Source organism: Nannobrachium achirus (genome assembly GCF_963921795.1).
Source record: "Nannobrachium achirus genome assembly, chromosome: 18".
In the NCBI taxonomy this organism is placed as follows: domain Eukaryota; kingdom Metazoa; phylum Chordata; class Actinopteri; order Myctophiformes; family Myctophidae; genus Nannobrachium; species Nannobrachium achirus.
Window position 1 is genome coordinate 36,902,734 of NC_137825.1, and position 16,990 is coordinate 36,919,723.

At 41.1% G+C, this 16,990-nt stretch overlaps 1 protein-coding gene across 1 annotated transcript in view; it reads left to right on the forward strand.

Moving 5' to 3' along the window:
* fasn (fatty acid synthase) overlaps nt 1-16,990 on the forward strand; it is a 58,785-nt gene that overhangs the window by 19,045 nt on the left and 22,750 nt on the right. Inside the window, exons 10-21 of the mRNA XM_080747970.1 lie at nt 941-1,128; nt 6,906-7,095; nt 8,012-8,106; nt 9,583-9,717; nt 10,205-10,408; nt 10,754-10,869; nt 11,385-11,560; nt 12,416-12,607; nt 13,816-13,896; nt 14,105-14,290; nt 14,729-14,908; nt 15,989-16,192. Coding sequence (XP_080604096.1) covers nt 941-1,128; nt 6,906-7,095; nt 8,012-8,106; nt 9,583-9,717; nt 10,205-10,408; nt 10,754-10,869; nt 11,385-11,560; nt 12,416-12,607; nt 13,816-13,896; nt 14,105-14,290; nt 14,729-14,908; nt 15,989-16,192 — 1,947 coding nt within the window. The remainder of the gene's footprint in view (nt 1-940; nt 1,129-6,905; nt 7,096-8,011; nt 8,107-9,582; nt 9,718-10,204; nt 10,409-10,753; nt 10,870-11,384; nt 11,561-12,415; nt 12,608-13,815; nt 13,897-14,104; nt 14,291-14,728; nt 14,909-15,988; nt 16,193-16,990) is intronic.

Sequence of the window (16,990 nt, forward strand, 5' to 3'; positions counted from 1 at the left end):
TTGAGAAAGAATGTAGGGCTGCTATATGGCAAAAATTCACCACGATTACTTTGGTCAATATTGAGAGCACGAACAGTAAACAAATTGCATTGGGGTGTAGACACCGCTGTGAATGCACAGTATTTGTTGTTGTTCCTCATCAGACTCCTTGAAACCAAAGGAAAGTGTTTCTTAGGCTCTTTTTCATCTTGACTCGAGATGAAAAGCCTACTCACAGACTGGCTGAGAGGGAGTTTGGGCTTTTAGGAAGGGGTGAAAGCACACAATTGTAAAAACAAAGGGGTGCACTGGAGGTATAACACAAAATAGAATAAAGCATAATGGTAATGTATGTAATCTTTTTTCTATCTTATTCTCATAATCGTTGGAAGCCAAAATTGTAAGTTAAAATAAAATGTGATTGATTAAAAAGCCCTAAAAGAATGGCAGCATATAAAGTATTAAAACGAGTCAAATAATAGAGAAGAGAGTGATTATAGTTAACTTCCCCCTGGAGAAATCTAGTGTCAGAGCCTACAGGTGCTTGTTTGGAGGTGGGAGGATACATTTTTCACACTGTAAATAGACCGTATTATTAAGCCCGTATCAGAGTCGGGTCCGCGGTGGAAGGCTATCCACCGCGGTGTAGTGCCGTGTAGTCTTTTTGAGTCATAAAACTACAACGTTAACGCTCAAAAAGACTACACGGCACTACACCGCGGTGGATAGCCTTCCACCGCGGACCCGACTCTGATACAGGCTTTACTGGATGGATGTGTGAAGATGTGAAAAGAGTGTATCACATATCCAGCCGTGTGACTTGAGTTGCAGGCTTGCTTCAGAATATGTATTTTTCTATTGTGGACCCTCCAGCCCATTTGTAATTGCAGACGTGTTTTGCTAGCTAGAATGTCTTTCAGTTGGACAGCGTATTGAAGTGAATGTGTGTCCATCCACCCAGGTATGGGCACCCAGTGGGCCGGCATGGGGCGCAGCATGATGCAACTGCCCGAATTCAGAGAGTCCATCCTGCGCTCCGATGTGGCTCTGAAGGAGACGGGACTGTGCATCTCCACACTGCTCATGGAGGCCGACGAAAACACCTTTGAAGACACAGTGCATGCCTTTGTTGCTCTCGCTGCCATACAGGTACAAGAATAAGTCCTTGAATTTAAACATTCCATGTCAATGCAATTTTTGAGAATGACCTCTGCCTTATTTTTCTTTAGTATAAAGTAGTACACGGTGAAATGTGCAGCCAGACATCTTCCACGGCTTTCCTATTGTCTAATTATCTTGTGATCTTTATCAATTAAGCTGTCTTCCTCGCCACTACAGTTAAACTTTGCAGGATGCAGCCTTTAATGCTAATGTAACCCATGTAACGCATACATGAATCTAGAAACAAAGCCTGTCGGGATCAGTGAAAAGTGGTTTTCTACTCCTGGATGTGTCCCGACCGGGCAAAAATGAATATATCGTCACTGTCGGGCAGAAACCTTGTATCTCCAAGTTTTAAACGTGTACAGTGGGTTACAACATTTAGCGTCGCCAAGTCTAAAATGACACCTAGAGGTGTCAAGAGGTGCCTAGAGGTACCTCTGTCAAACACGCCTCCAAATTCTTAGCCGCGCCCCCTAGAAATGTGATATTTTATTTCAACGTGTAGTGTGGCTGTTCAGCCACGGGGTGGCGATTCTTCAATATGAGTCGACTATTCGAGTCTATTACTTGTTGGTTACTTGTTATCTCTACCTGCATTGTGAGCTTGTAAATAGTTTCTTTTCAAGTTATTTTTGCACTCAAATTGTAATTATTTGTTTAACCCATTTAGGCCTAGGATTATTGACTGCTTTAACTATTGAAAAATAGCAAATATACAAGCACATGTAGATCTGCTATTTTTTTTAAATCATGTTTTTTTTTGCAAGTCTTTGAATATATCTACTTAAAAGCGAACATTTGTAACTCAAATATTTGCTTCTGGGGGGTCCCTGGAATAACATATTTTGAGATGGGGGGTCCGTGGCCAAATACCTGTAATTTTGGGGGTCCTTCACATGAAAAGGTTTGAGAACAGCATGATTTCGATTTTAGAGGAAGGATTTAGAAGTCGGGTCAAAGATCGGGTCAAAGATATTCAAAGACTTGCACTCATTTTCACAATTTTTCAAAAATAGCAGATCTACAAGCTCACAACACCTCACACTGCAAAGTGTTGTGAGCTTGCAGATTGGCTATTTTCGGCAAATACTTTAGGTGTGGAGGGGAAAAAAGAGCATACTAAGCAGTAAGCACAGAGGTTGAGGTACAAAGGGTTGTGGGGGTCCCTGCTTCATCTCTCTCTCAACTAAGGGGTCCTTGATGTGAAAACGTTGAAGATCCCTTTGCAAAACAACTCTTTGCCATCAAATCTCTTAACATGTTCACAAAATGGAACTCGTGTTTTCATTTGGTAAACACAGCCATATTTTCACATGACACACACATGCATTCATTGAATAAACACAACTAGCTTTTGGCTGAACACTACCAAGCATGAACAGAACACTGAAGAGCAAAATTGAAAACACAATTGTCGAAATGGAACACACTGAATGAATGTCAATTACTCTGGTAAATGAACCAATTCCCTTTTTGTAAAATGACCCAGTGTATGCCCACTTCTCTCATAGACAAACATAAAACAGCACACAAATATGCAGACAAAACATTTTATTGACTGTAGGTCTAAACGTTTACCCCCAAACACTCCAAACAAGCCCACAACGCGTTGTGTGCTTGTAGATCGGCTGTTTTCAATAGTTTTGTGCGACAGTCTTGTATGATGTAGCATGGCTTTTCTTTACCAAAAGCCGTACACATTTGAAACTTGGAGATACAAGTTTTCTGCCCGACAGTGACGATATTTTAGTGATTATGTTGCGAGGAAAACGTTGAGCCATTACATAATAGCCATTTTGGTTAGAACTGACTGAAAATAACTTTGTACTTTATATAATAAATAATATTTTTTCAAGTGTCCAAATAAATTCAAAATATTATCAAATGATCTCGCGGCACCCCTGGACTGCCGTCGTGGCACCCCAGGGTGCCCCATCACCCACTTTGAAAACCCCTGGCCTAGAGTGCCGCATGAAGCCCTGACAGGCCTCAAAGCCCACATCTCCATAAGCCTCCTCCATGGCCTGAAGCAGTGGGACCTGGCTCTGAATTGCTCGCCTGACCCGAAAGTTTAGAGATTTGAATATTTGTGTGTTGTGGATTGATGCTATGAGATTTTATGTGAGAAGTGTGTGCAAACCTGAAAAGTGTGTCTTGTGTTTTGACAACAAGGTGATGTGAAATTTACATCAGAGTGTAAAGAAGGAAAGTCAGAGTCTAATATGATAAGGAAATCTAAAGTAGTAACAAATTGAGTCAAGCGATTGGGGACAGAAGTAAAGGTTGTGAAAATTGTGCCAAATTTAAAAAAAATGTGTTTTAGCAATCGAAAAAAAAACTGTAAGCTGATTTTGATACTATATACTGTATGTATATATATATTCTAGGGCTGGGAGAGAGAGAGAGAGAGAGAGAGAGAGAGAGAGAGAGAGAGAGAGAGAGAGAGAGAGAGAGAGAGAGAGAGAGAGAGAGAGGCGGAGAAGTCATCAAATGACAGAACGTTGTGACACAAACAATTACAAAATAATTGGTTCACACACTGTCCCAAAACAACATAAACGTGACATAATAATAATAAGCTAAATATATGTTCACATGTTCAATTGAAATTGTTCTTTATTTGGAAACAAGGCAGTAGGCAACATTTTTCCAATAGCCTCATAAAGTTGTTCATAAAGATGTATTAGTTGTCCCAGACACCTGGACAAACATTTGATTGTGGTTTAATAATAATAATGTAATGCCATCATGGTCATAAATGTAGGCCTAATGCCTGTAGAAATCCTTCTCCATTCCTCCTCTTCTGGTAAATGTCAACGTCTCAGAAGAAGATGTGACAGCGAGGAGGTTTTTGAGAACCAAGCCTCTGACATGACCAATCGCTTTTGCTTTTGTGAAAGGGTCCCTTTCTAATTACAGAGTGAAAGGTCAAGTTAAAATGTCAAACTATTATTTACCACACTGTTTTTCAATACTTTTCGGTAATCATGACATTTTGTGAGAAAACATACGTTTACATTGCCAAAGCAAGTGTCAAAAAATTAAATAAAAACAGTCTATAAGGGAGAACATCACATGGAACATATACAGTAGGACGGTTGGAGGGGGAGCAGCTGACCATATAGGCGACCCTCTAGACAAGCTAATTGCTTCCAATACACAAGTATCTGTGCCAAACATGTTGAACCAGTTCTATTGTCCGCCCGTGTTGAATTGACGGCACACGCAGGCTTCATTGGTGTACTGAGTACATTTACTCGAGTAGGCTATTTTTATTCCACTACAATCTTTTGAAAACAGTTAGATACTTTGCAAATTTCGATTATTAGGCTATAAAGGCATACAACCACTTCAGCCCTACATTTAGGCCATTTGAAAATACAAGCTCACAATATTGCTTAATCTGCTCAAATATTTGTATAATCTACAAATGGTAGGCTACATTTGTGAAATGACTAGACTATAGGCTCCGTTTTCTTTATACAGCCTACATTTTGATACCAAAACGTCATTACTCAAGCCAATTAAGGCTTATATTTTGAACATGGGATTTCTAAAAGAGTATTTCTACTTTTACTTAAGGAAAACATGTGAGTACTTTTTTTCATCACTGACGGCCTTGCTGATCCCGCCCATAGACGATCGCGCCTCGATCGGCTTGCTCACTCAGCAGCAGAGCAGTTGAGTTCTAACTTCATCTAACTTTCACTAATAATTAATATTGAAATAAGAACAGCAGGATAACAAGTAGACTATTGTGACATTTACATTTGAAAGCAGTATGTTAGATTGAGTAGACCTCACCACATGAAAGGCAGAGGCACGCATGGACTTTTAATAGCCTAATCATAAGCTAAATGCTCGGGTCTCTCTGAACCTCGGAAATAAACGGATTTCAGGACAATGTCACAGGTCTAAAAAAAAAAAAAAAAAAGAATCCGAACGGGACGGAACTGGACAAGACCATTACGGGGCCACTCGGGTTTGGTTTTGTAATTTGGCATAACAAATATATTTCTATTGAATATATTATAGGCTTGACCATTTCTCTCTCTCTCTCTCTCTTCTGTTGGATAATTAGAGAAAGCGCATATATCTGACATGGCCGAACAAGGAACGCTGTCTGTCAGACAGACCCATGATGTTTACCAGGATAAGAAATAACACTAGAAAAGTTGTTATTTTGATAGAGAAATAGCCCATCCCCGTAGATAATGTCCAGAAATATGCTCCATAGGCTATAAATGTTCCGACCTTCATCTTCCAGGTGACTTTTGTTGGTGTTTCACTTCACCTCGCTAAAAACCTCCTTTTGCGGGACTCATTGAAATATGCGAACAGACGATAATAATATGGATTTGGGAGCATAGCCTAATTACAAAGCATGTCTCATTAAAAACAATATATATTTTATAGTTGAAGGGTAAATACACAGTATAGGCCTATGTAGGCTGGGAACATGACACAGTTCAGTTGAGATTTTTTTTTTATTATTTTGGAGGTGGGGGTAGAATACTGTATAGGCTACAGTAGAGCTACATCACGAGTAGACATACAGCCTTTGCAGACAGCCAGGATGTGGAGGCGGGCTTTGACGCTGGGTGACGCCCTGCTCACATTGAAAGGGACAAAGCCGACGTGTGATATCGGCTGAGTGCCAGGAATGCAGTTTGGCCAGTGCTCTCATAACTGTATGCTCAATCCCTCAGGCGCCCCCTGGACTACATGATTATAAATGTTTATAATTGAGAACTGAGAGGTGCAGTAATCAATGATATATAGACACTGTGAAGTAATGACCACCAAATTGAATTTGTAAATACTAAAGTAAAATACAAATACCTCAACATTGAACTCAAGTAATTCTTAGAACTTAGGTAATACATCATTACACCAACACCAATTACATCAAATGCAAAGAAATAGTAGAATTAGTTGGCTAATCTAAGAAAAACATGGGTAGACACATGTTTTCAAACCAACAAGGAAACAAAGACAGACAAGCGAACAGCAGAGCTTTTCCATAATGAAACATGCTCTCTCTGAAACAGTGGAACTGTTATTAAGTGCTGGTAATAAGCTCATTGTCATGTGAACTGTTAACTTTATAATTATCCGTTTTAGTCCCATAGCCAGTTTTAAATGGACCCTTACAAATACAAATGAGACATTTAATTAACATTTAATGAAAAAGTCCTATGCCAAAATGTATTTTTACACCATTTAAAGTATAATTACTCTCTAGTATCTACAGTAGTCTCTTCTGTGGTTCATTTCAATTCATTTCAATCCCCAGCAAAATAGTTAAACTAATTGCTCTGCTATGCCATCTAGTGTCACTTGACTGTATTGCAGAAGATAAGCTGAAAGGACGGCCTCCTATTTTTAGACACTCCCATCTCCAGAGAGACCGGTGGGTGTCCAGAGGTACCTACAGATACCTGAGGCGACTCAATTTTCTGTGAACCACTGTATGTTTTTCCGTAAAGTAAAGCCCTGCTTCATCATACAAGACTGTCACACAAAACTAATGAAAATAGCAGATCTACAAGCACACAACGCCTCGCACCGCGAGGCGTTGTGTGCTTGTAGATCTGTTTGTGTGCTTGTAGATCTGTTTTAAATCATTTTTAAAATGATAAATACAAAACAAACATGTTTTTCGGACATACAAGGTTTCCACCCGACAACGACGGTATACAAGTGACACAAATCGGCAAAGTTGCACAACTTCTCTCCCTGTCCCCCCTTGCCTGTCACAGATAGCCCAGATTGACCTGTTGACAAAGCTGGGCCTGGAGCCAGACGGCATCGTGGGCCACTCTGTAGGGGAGCTGGCCTGCGGCTACGCCGACGGCTCCCTCAGCCACAGCGAGGCCGTGCTGGCTGCCTACTGGAGAGGCCGCTGCATCAAGGAGGCCAAACTGCCTCCTGGAGGAATGGCCGCCGTCGGTAAGGAATACTGCATGCAGCGTGTGTGAGGAGGACTGATAGCCTGTTTGTACGTCTTTCCTGAGCGTTTCTTTTTAGTTGACCGTGTACCAGTGAACTGTACTGTCATCAAACTGTACCTTTTCCTGCTTCTAATATAGCACTGCTATGACGCGCGCATCAGACCAGTCCAGCAGTGTTTCTCAACCAGTAGTTGCAAGCATGCACAACACAGACATGCACTCGTCTCCGACACAGAGACCCACACACCGGTCCTCTCACATTTGGAAAACATTAACGCTTATAACGTTTTTGAAGCGATTAAAACATTTTTGGGGGAAAAATTTCGATTTTTCGACTCGTACTTTTTGAGTCGCCGTGAGCATGAGTCGATTTTCAAGTCGATTTTCGATTTTTTTTCACATCCCTAATGTATGCAGTGGTGGAAAAAGTGCTCAAATGTTTTAGTAAAGTAAAAGTATCAATACTGCAATGTGGAAATACTCTAGTAAAAGTCCGGAATTACAATTTTAAAAGTACAAAATTGTTGTTATCGAAATGTAATTAAAGTACCAAAAGTACTGCAGAATGTCCCATTTCAAAAGTTTTCTAATGTATACAAATCTTTTGAAAATAGCAGATCTAATGGCGAATTTCAAATGGCAAAAAAAACTTATATGGCTGAAGTGAGTAATGTATGTTTTGTAATACAAATACCTCAAAATTATCAGATCAGATCTCAAGATCATCTGACAGTTAGCTTGTCGATGTGTTATTTTCGAACTGCCAAAGAATCAAACAGGGTTACCAGTGGTTAAACTGTTGCTGGAGACCACCCCTTAAAGGACCCATTGGGGTACCTTGACCACCCCTTTCTTTTCATGTCCACCACACTCTTTATTTCATGTCATCTTTTGTATTTGTCTGTGTGTCTCAGGGCTGACATGGGAGGAGTGCAAGGCCCAGTGTCCTCAGGGAGTGGTCCCAGCCTGTCACAACGCAGAGGACACCGTCACCATCTCTGGTCCTCAGGTAAACAGACACTTCATTAACCACTTAAACCCCTTACTTTGTCAAAAAATAGGCGACCTACAAGCTCATCTTTAGCTAGAAATAGCTACAGACATTTTGGGTAGAGTAAGATGAAAGATCATAGAACTGAATGTTCTCACCCTGTGTAGAAGGACACGTATGGGTAGAACATATGTGCTGAACCAACAGGGTCCCGGTTATTATGTTGGAAGTAGTAATGTACACATAATGATATCCAGATGTGGTCAGAACACATAAAGATGTTGTGGTTGTAGGTTAGAAGAATGTCTTTGTCTTGTAGTTGGGAATGGAGACTTACTGTAGACTCCAGTGTAATTTAGATATCCAGTATTCATTCTTTGTTTGTATAATCTGAGCTTTCAATAACTACCTGAAAATATGTGTCATCTGGTTTGGCTTTGACATCTTTATTGATAACAAAAACATATGTAAAATGACATACATTAATTTGTAACACCATTATCAAAAGGATAAACGCAAAGAAGCCAGCGGCTTATTTCTATTGCGGTCCACTTTAACCATATGAATATTGGTTAACATTTTGGCATGCATATCATCACAATTTAAAGATCCTGATTAAAGGGGTAGACCACCCATTTTCAATATTGAACTATGTCATTAATATACCTTACAGGAGTTGTGTGGAAATAGAAAAAAAGTTACCCCTCTTCTGTGTTGCCTAGAACTGGAGGATTGATTTTGGGGTTTGTATTGTAAATTACAACTTGATGACATCACACATTGTACTTTACAATACAAACCCCAAAATCAATCCTCCAGTTCTAGGCAACACAGAGGTGGGGGAACTTTTTTTCTATTTCCACACAACTCCTCTAAGTTATATTAATGACATATTTCAATATTGAAAATGGGTGGTCTTCCCCTTTAAAGGACAACTTTGTTTTTTTTACAAAAAGGGTTCATATTTTAGATTGTAAATAGAGGAAAGAAAAGATGAGTGTTAAAATGTTTTCATTTACTTCTTTCTATTGTTTTAGCGATTTTAGTATTTTGATTTCAGTGGTTGGGGGCATGCGTACAAGTGGCTAAATATGTCTTTTTAGACACAATAAGCCGACAATTTCTTTGTTACTATTTTACACCAGCACCCATAACCCATGACAGATTGCGGTGCATCTTGGGAATGGGCTTATTGTGTCTAAAAAGACATATTTAGCCACAAATCAAAATCGTTAAAATCACTAAAACAATAGAAAGAAGTAAATGAAAACAATTTAACACTGATCTTTTCTTTTCTCTAATGACTATCTAACATATGAACCCTTCTTGTAAAAAAACAAAGTTGTCTTTTAACACACAGGATGGCCATGCTGTTTTCTTCCTTTAAACAGGACCTCTCTTAAGACTCTGCCCCCCCCCCCCCCCCCCCTGAGCTCCAGCCCCGCATGTTGAAACACCTTGATGACTGTTGTATTGTCTGTCTGCTGCTTGCAGGAAGCTGTGAGTAAGTTTGTGGCGGAGCTGAAGGAGACCGGCGTGTTTGCCAAGGAGGTCCGTAGTGCCGGAGTGGCCTTCCACTCGTACTACATGGCTGCCATCGCCCCAAACCTGCTTGCTGCCCTCAAGAAGGTATGCATTCCTGCCAAGTGCCAACTACTATACTGCACACAGAAAAACACCTAGTATGACAGTGACACCTACTGGTCAAAATAGGTAATACCACCTTATCTTCATGTTGGGTCAGTCAGCAGTATACCAGTAGAGTCGCTGGTTTATGCCTTTTGATTGATGGATTGAGGTATTTATTAGAGGTTTTGGATAGGAAAAGGTACAGTTTCATGACAGTACAGTTCACTTATACAAGGTCAACTATAAGGAAACTCAGGTAATGCAAGGCTTATTTGTTATTTTCCTTTGAGATCTTTAATATCCTTAGTAAACTATGCCTAAACGATTAAACCTAACCTTATTTCTAACCTTAACCTCAATAAAATGGTGCCAAAACCTAACCCTATTCATAATCTTAACCTCAGTAAAGATAATTAATCCTAACATACAGGATTTTATTCCCCCGTATTTTGACCAACCGAATACATTTCTCTGCCTCCTCTGCAAGGTGATCAAAACACCCAGACAGCGCTCTTCCCGCTGGGTCAGCACCAGCATCCCAGAGAAAGACTGGGAGTCCCCGCTGTCCCTGTACAGCTCGGCCGAATACCACGTCAACAACCTGGTGAGCCCGGTGCTGTTCCAGGAGGCCCTCAACCATGTGCCTGACAACGCCGCTGTGGTGGAGATCGCGCCCCACGCGCTGCTGCAGGTATGCCATCAGAACTGCCGTGAAGAGACCAGGGTTATTATTATAGTGTCGTTGTCGGGTGGAAACCGATTTAAAATAGTGTACTTGTAGATCTGCTATTTTCACTTTATTTTACAAAAGAAAAATAAAACATACACATTTGTAACTTGGAGAAAGAGGTTTCTGCCTGACAGTGACGATAGTTAACAAAAACGAACAACTAGAATTTAAAACAATTATAATTGGTTAACTGAAATATTAAACGTGTATTTACAAAGCAAGCTAAAACTACAAAATAGAAACAAACAAAAAATGCAACACTATAATAACTATCCCACCCCTTCCTTTCTTTCCCCCTGTCCATAGGCCATCCTGAAACGCAGCCTGAAGCCCACCTGTGCCATCCTGCCCCTGATGAAGAGAGGCCACGTCAACAACCTGGAGTTCTTCCTCTCACACGTTGGCAAGCTCTACATGAATGGGTTTGTTGCATCACATAATCACATCGCATTAGTGTACCTGTGGAGATATTTCAGGGTGGGAGGGAGGTGTAATAAACGGGCCTGTCACCAGTTCAGTGGTTTTTGAATAATACAATAATTTTCGAACAGAATATTGAACAGAATAGGTTCACAAAGTTCACTTTGGCCGGTGTACTATCACTTTGAGTTAACCACCTGCTTTTCCTGTTTTGGGCGCGTAATTATTGTCAAAATCATATTGTAGAGCAATGTGAGCTTGAATAGATCAGCTTTTTTTCATGTAACACTTTGCATGACAAAGTATAAAATAGGGCTTAAGTTGTTCAAAAAATATTTTCTCTGATCCGTCGGGACAGCAAGACTTCTTTATATTTTTTTACTGGAATAAACAGAAAACAGTATTTGTTGCCGTTACATCTTTATTCTGGGCTGGCCCCCCAGGTCGAGTAGCTCTGCTGTACACAAGTGAATCTTCTTGTTTGTCATATTTCTGCTCTTGTTTGTTCTCTCTGCAGCGTCAGTGTGGGCGTTAACCGCATGTGTCCGTCTGTGGAGTACCCGGTGCCAGCGGGCACTCCGCTGATCTCCCCCCTGGTGCAGTGGGACCACGCTCAGACCTGGGACGTCCCAAAGGCGGAGGACTTCCCCTGCGGCTCTGGGGGATCTACATCTGCCACTGTCTACAATATTGGTGAGAACTTAGAATGTATGCAGTGTGTCACTGTTGGCATGCTTGGAGTTTGCTCTTGATCAGAATCACTTACTGCAGTGGTTTTCATATCAAGCCATCAAGGTCCATTGTTTATTGGGCATTTGAGCCACAGACCAACATTTGATGAGATTTGGCCTCTCAGACTCAAAAGGTATATAATATTTTGTTATTGTAGAAAAAGGAAGCTGAGATCCGAGCACTCGAGGAGATTGAAATAAAACAATGTTTATTCTATGTTTCGACCTTACGGTCTTTATCAGAGCAAGAACTAGCTTCCAGTATTTTCCCGTTTCCTAGCAGCACCACATACTTTTAATACGATTTTATCTCCCTTGAGATTTTGTCCACAGTTCCATGCTTTTTTGTGGTACCATAGAAGCGATAACAGGCAAACGTTGAACAAAATTCTACATTCTCTAATTCTTGTAAAAAATTTACAAGAATTAGAGAATGTAGAATTTATAGAAGTTATTTAATAACTAATGCAGGTGTTTAACAATAATCGAACTCTTGAGAGCGTAAAATGAGTTTTACGCTCATTTAAATATCTGTAAGGGTTCATTTTGTTACCAAATCTCCCATCATTTTGCTGGGGACCACCTAGAACCCCCTCAAGGACCACTGGCTGAAAACCACTGACTTACTGTACACGTGGGTAAAATGTGCAGAAATTGCATCTAATCCAACTCCCTCCTCCATCACGCAGACATCAACCCAGAGTCTCCAGACTACTACATGTTGGGTCACTAACTCTCTCCTCCATCACGCAGACATCAACCCAGAGTCTCCAGACTACTACATGTTGGGTCACTAACTCTCTCCTCCATCACGCAGACATCAACCCAGAGTCTCCAGACTACTACATGTTGGGTCACTGCATCGACGGCCGTGTCCTCTACCCGGCAACCGGCTACCTGGTGCTGGCCTGGAGGACCTTGATGAGGAGCCTGGGGGTTGTCATGGAAACCACCCCCGTGACCTTTGAGGATGTCACCATCCACAGGGCCACCATCCTGCCCAAGACTGGTGAGGATGGGAGGCCATGATGAATTCTGTATCATATTATATTAACACGCAGGCTGCCAAAGGTTTGCCATAAATAATGTTATTTACCTGATTTTCAGTGGTGCTGTGCACGTTGTGCGCACGGCCGCTCCAGTTCGCGTCCGTTCAAAGTCTTATCTTTCACACAGGGAATATAAAATACAGCTGTGATGATCTGTGTGTAAGCTATGGTCCATAGAAAACAGGCCGTTTTGTCCAAACAATCCATTACTGAGCAACAAAGCTTGCGAGAATAATGTCATAGAACATTGGGTCTTGGGTTTGACTGTACATTTCAGGATATGTTCTCTCACATGTTCCTAATTTGGATGTACCGGAAAGATGATATTTAGTCTGCAATTGAACAAAAGAGGACAGTTTAAAGACCATGTTGAGATCACAAATGCAGCTTAGTCCCCCCCTCCTCCAATCCAAAATTATGCCATTCATCATACCTGGTTTGTTTAATTGATTATGTGCTATAGGGGTGTACACAGAAACATTTGGCAGGGCTAAACACTTTCTAATCTGATTCAAAATCTTCAGGGAGTTCCTAAGAATACAATTACCATCTAACAGTTTACAGTACTGTATGTGAAGGCTGTGCTCTGGAGAGAAGCAGTGCTGGGAGTGAGGTGTCTGAGAATACCATTGATTCAATCTTTAACCAGAGGGGGGCGTCAGAGGACCAGTCATCCCCAGGAAAGCCCCTCTGCCAAAAAGAAAAAGCCCTTGCATTTGCGGACCAATAGTAAGGTAGAGGCCTCCTTCGCTTAGACCCTTCTGTAAGTTAGTTTTGGAAATGTGAGGCAAAAATACAGCAAGATTTTGGAACAGGTATACAATGATGAATGGAAAAGAAGAGTCCCATGCCTGAGTCCCATGCCTTCATCAGGCATGCCTGATGAAGGTCTGAACGACCGAAACGTTGTATTAAATCTATTGTGAGTGAAGACAGTGTGCGGGACTCTTCTTTTCCATTCATCATTGTCACCGTTCCAACGCACCTGTCCCTGTAGGTGTGCATAAGGCCTTCTCCTCTAGGAACAGGTATACAAACCTTACCATCTTCAGATATTGCTTTTTATCTATCATGTCCAGGAAATTCAGGTTAAAAAGCAGTTTAGGGATTTTTGGGATCTTAACATATTTTAATAGATATTGATCGTGTATATTTCTGTCTCTCCCAGGTTCGGTTCAGTTGGAGGTGCGTCTCATGCCTGCCACCAACAAGTTTGAGGTCTCGGAGAATGGCAACTTGGCTGTCAGTGGTAGGTCATCATGTCACAATCTCCATAAGGAGAAATAACTTCTAATTAATCTACTAATTCTGTTACTTTTGTATGTCTCACCTCATAACAATCGCAGGGCGTATCAGAGAAGAAGATTTCACGTTTCTCTTGTGCAGTTAACATAAACATCAATAGAGTCCCACCCTCTGACCTACTGTATACCACAATCCTCTGTTTTCATGTCCAGGTAAGGTAAGCATTCTGGAGGACGCAGCCTTGGATACATTCCACTCCCAGATCGGCAAGTCTGTTGGCAGGGAGGAGAGCGACCCTAAAATGAAGCTTACAGCCCACGACATCTACAAGGAGCTGCGTCTCCGCGGTTATGACTACGGGAAGACCTTCCAGGGCATCCTGGAGTCTAACAACGCAGGTGTGTGTGCGTGCGTGCGTGCGTGCGTGTGTCTGTGTGTCTGTGTGCTTGGCTTCCATAAATTCAGTAGAAATGTGACTGGTGCCTTGTTTTCATTGTCTATCAGCATTACATTATTCCCTCTTAAATTATTACGTTTCTAAGTTATACCATACATCGAATTTTTACTATACATTTTGATGGCTTCCATATCTCTTCATAGTTGCACTCTTGTCTTAGCATATAATATTATTATAATATAATCAAATAAAGCAAATATTATTGCAATATTTCTGCCTTATTTTCGTTCGTGACAGTAAGAGAGAGAGAGAGAGAGACACAGGAAAGGTGGGAGAGAGAAAGGCAGAAGAGAGAGAGAGGCAGGATCTATCAGCATTCAATGATTTCCTTAGACTAATTAAAGCTGCCACTGTCCTTGCTTGTGATTGGTTGTCCCAGGTGATAGTGGGAAGCTGCAGTGGACAGGCAACTGGGTGACCTTACTGGACACCATGTTGCAGATGATCGTGGTGGGCCTGTCTGGCCGTAGCCTGCGACTGCCAACCAGGATCCGCTCCGTGTGCGTGGACCCGGCCCTGCACCGGGAGAAGGTCTTGGACTATGCCGAGGGCAAGCAAGGTCTGTTGTTGTCTCACACAATAATAGAGGCACACACTAGGGATGGGACGATAAGCGATATTATCGTTTATCGTGATAAAAAACACTCACGATAATTGTATCGTGGAGATTTAATTCATGGCGAAATCATCCGTCATGCACTGGGATCAATTCACCTTTTATTTGCCGAGCTGCATATCCGGTACCATTTAAACCCACTATTGGTAAAACATACTAATAATAATATACGTACTTCATAGCAGTCTTTTTTTCACTCTACCAAATCTCGGATAAAAAATAGCCGATCTCAAGCTCACAACGCGTTGCGTTCCCACCCCAGGATAATGGATGTTGGGGATATTTTGATTATCACGATTGTTATGACCCATGGCTCGTAGTGGATCAAAACATATTGACTCGACACCAGTTTGAAAAAATAGAGAATATTTATTACAATATAGTGTAGAGTGGTACAAAAGGTTTTTCTTTTCTTTATACAATATATCAAAAGTAGTAGTAGCAAGTATAGATAGTTGGAAGTATCTAGAATAAATATAATAATGCTACGAGGCTTTGATATTATAATAAATAGGAGAGGAGTATTAGTTGACATAATAATAATAAGCTAAATATAAGGAAACGAAAAATACACAACTTAACCAAAACGAGACCGTTCCGACGGGTCTGAACCAAGGTAGTAATTCAAACACAAAATAACACAATGTAGCTCAGCGGTGGAGCCTGCGGCTAACAGGACTCGTTGTAGCATAGCAGAAGTTGCCATTTTATGGAATCGGGAGTGGGCGGGGCCGGCTCCCGTTCCGCTGTCGTCACCAGTCTCCAGCCAAACGAACAGTCTCCCTTGTTACTGTCGATGCATAACTAATCATAAAAATAATAATAACAGCGCAGGGACCCTGACAACGATATTATCGTAAATCGCAATTTCTTTGGAAACAATAATCGTGACATGAAATGTTCATATCGCTCCATCCCTTGCACACACTGTACTGGGACTCATTCACCCAATATGGCTGTAATTGGAATGAAACATTGAATACTGAAAGGTCTTGTGACATTTTATTCCCATCCGTCCAACAGCTGTGGATGTGCACGTCGACCGTTGTCTTGACAACATAGTGGCCGGTGGAGTCCAGATCTGCGGCCTCCACGCTACCGTGGCGCCACGTCGCCAACAGCAACAGAGCCCGCCCACACTGGAGGAGTTTGTGTTTGTTCCCTACGTGGAGACGGAGTGCCTGATGGCCAATGAGAAGCTGGCGGAGCAGCTGCGCTTCTGCAAAGGTACGAGATCCAATCATCCCATCAAAAAGTAGTCAGATTACAACTTGTACATTAAGCAAATTCACTAAACAGTGTTTAAGAGAAAATACAGAATTGGAATAAAAACTTAAATTATTGCTAGTTAGCTCAGATATTTGCTTAGCATTGCATCTTTGAGCGCCTTTTGTAGGTCTCATATAGTTGTTAGCTATTGCTAGGCGATGAGCAAAATCCTCATTGACCAGCTTCTTAAACCATATGATAATGTTATAGTTAGCATAGGCCAACTATGTTATTTAATTAAAAAAAACATCTGTTTATTTTTATTACATTTTATAAAGGTATTATCAGTTATAAAAACTTACACACAGGATTCAACAGATACAAAATATACCTAGTTGGTATATTTTGTATCTGTTGAATCATAACAAAAACCTACGACTGATGGTGGGACATACTCAGAGGGCTATACAAACAGTATCATAAGCAATGACAACACAAATATACAATATATTGTATAACAGTGTATAGCAGGCAAGGACAGATGTCACTAGGGGGCACTACAACACTGTCTGCCCACTCCAACTCCTCAAGTATACCAATAATAGGTGACCAAATTTTCTGGAATTATCCTGTCACCATTACAGGATGCATCTTATTCTTTCCAGTTGCATTACACCTCCCAGCTCCCTTATCCACATATTGATAGTTAGAGTATTCTTTTGATTTCCAGGCCTGAAGAATTAGCTTCCTGGCTAGCAGGGTAGAGGGCATAATGGCCTGGACTGATATTTATTTTGAACCCATCCCGTTTCCATT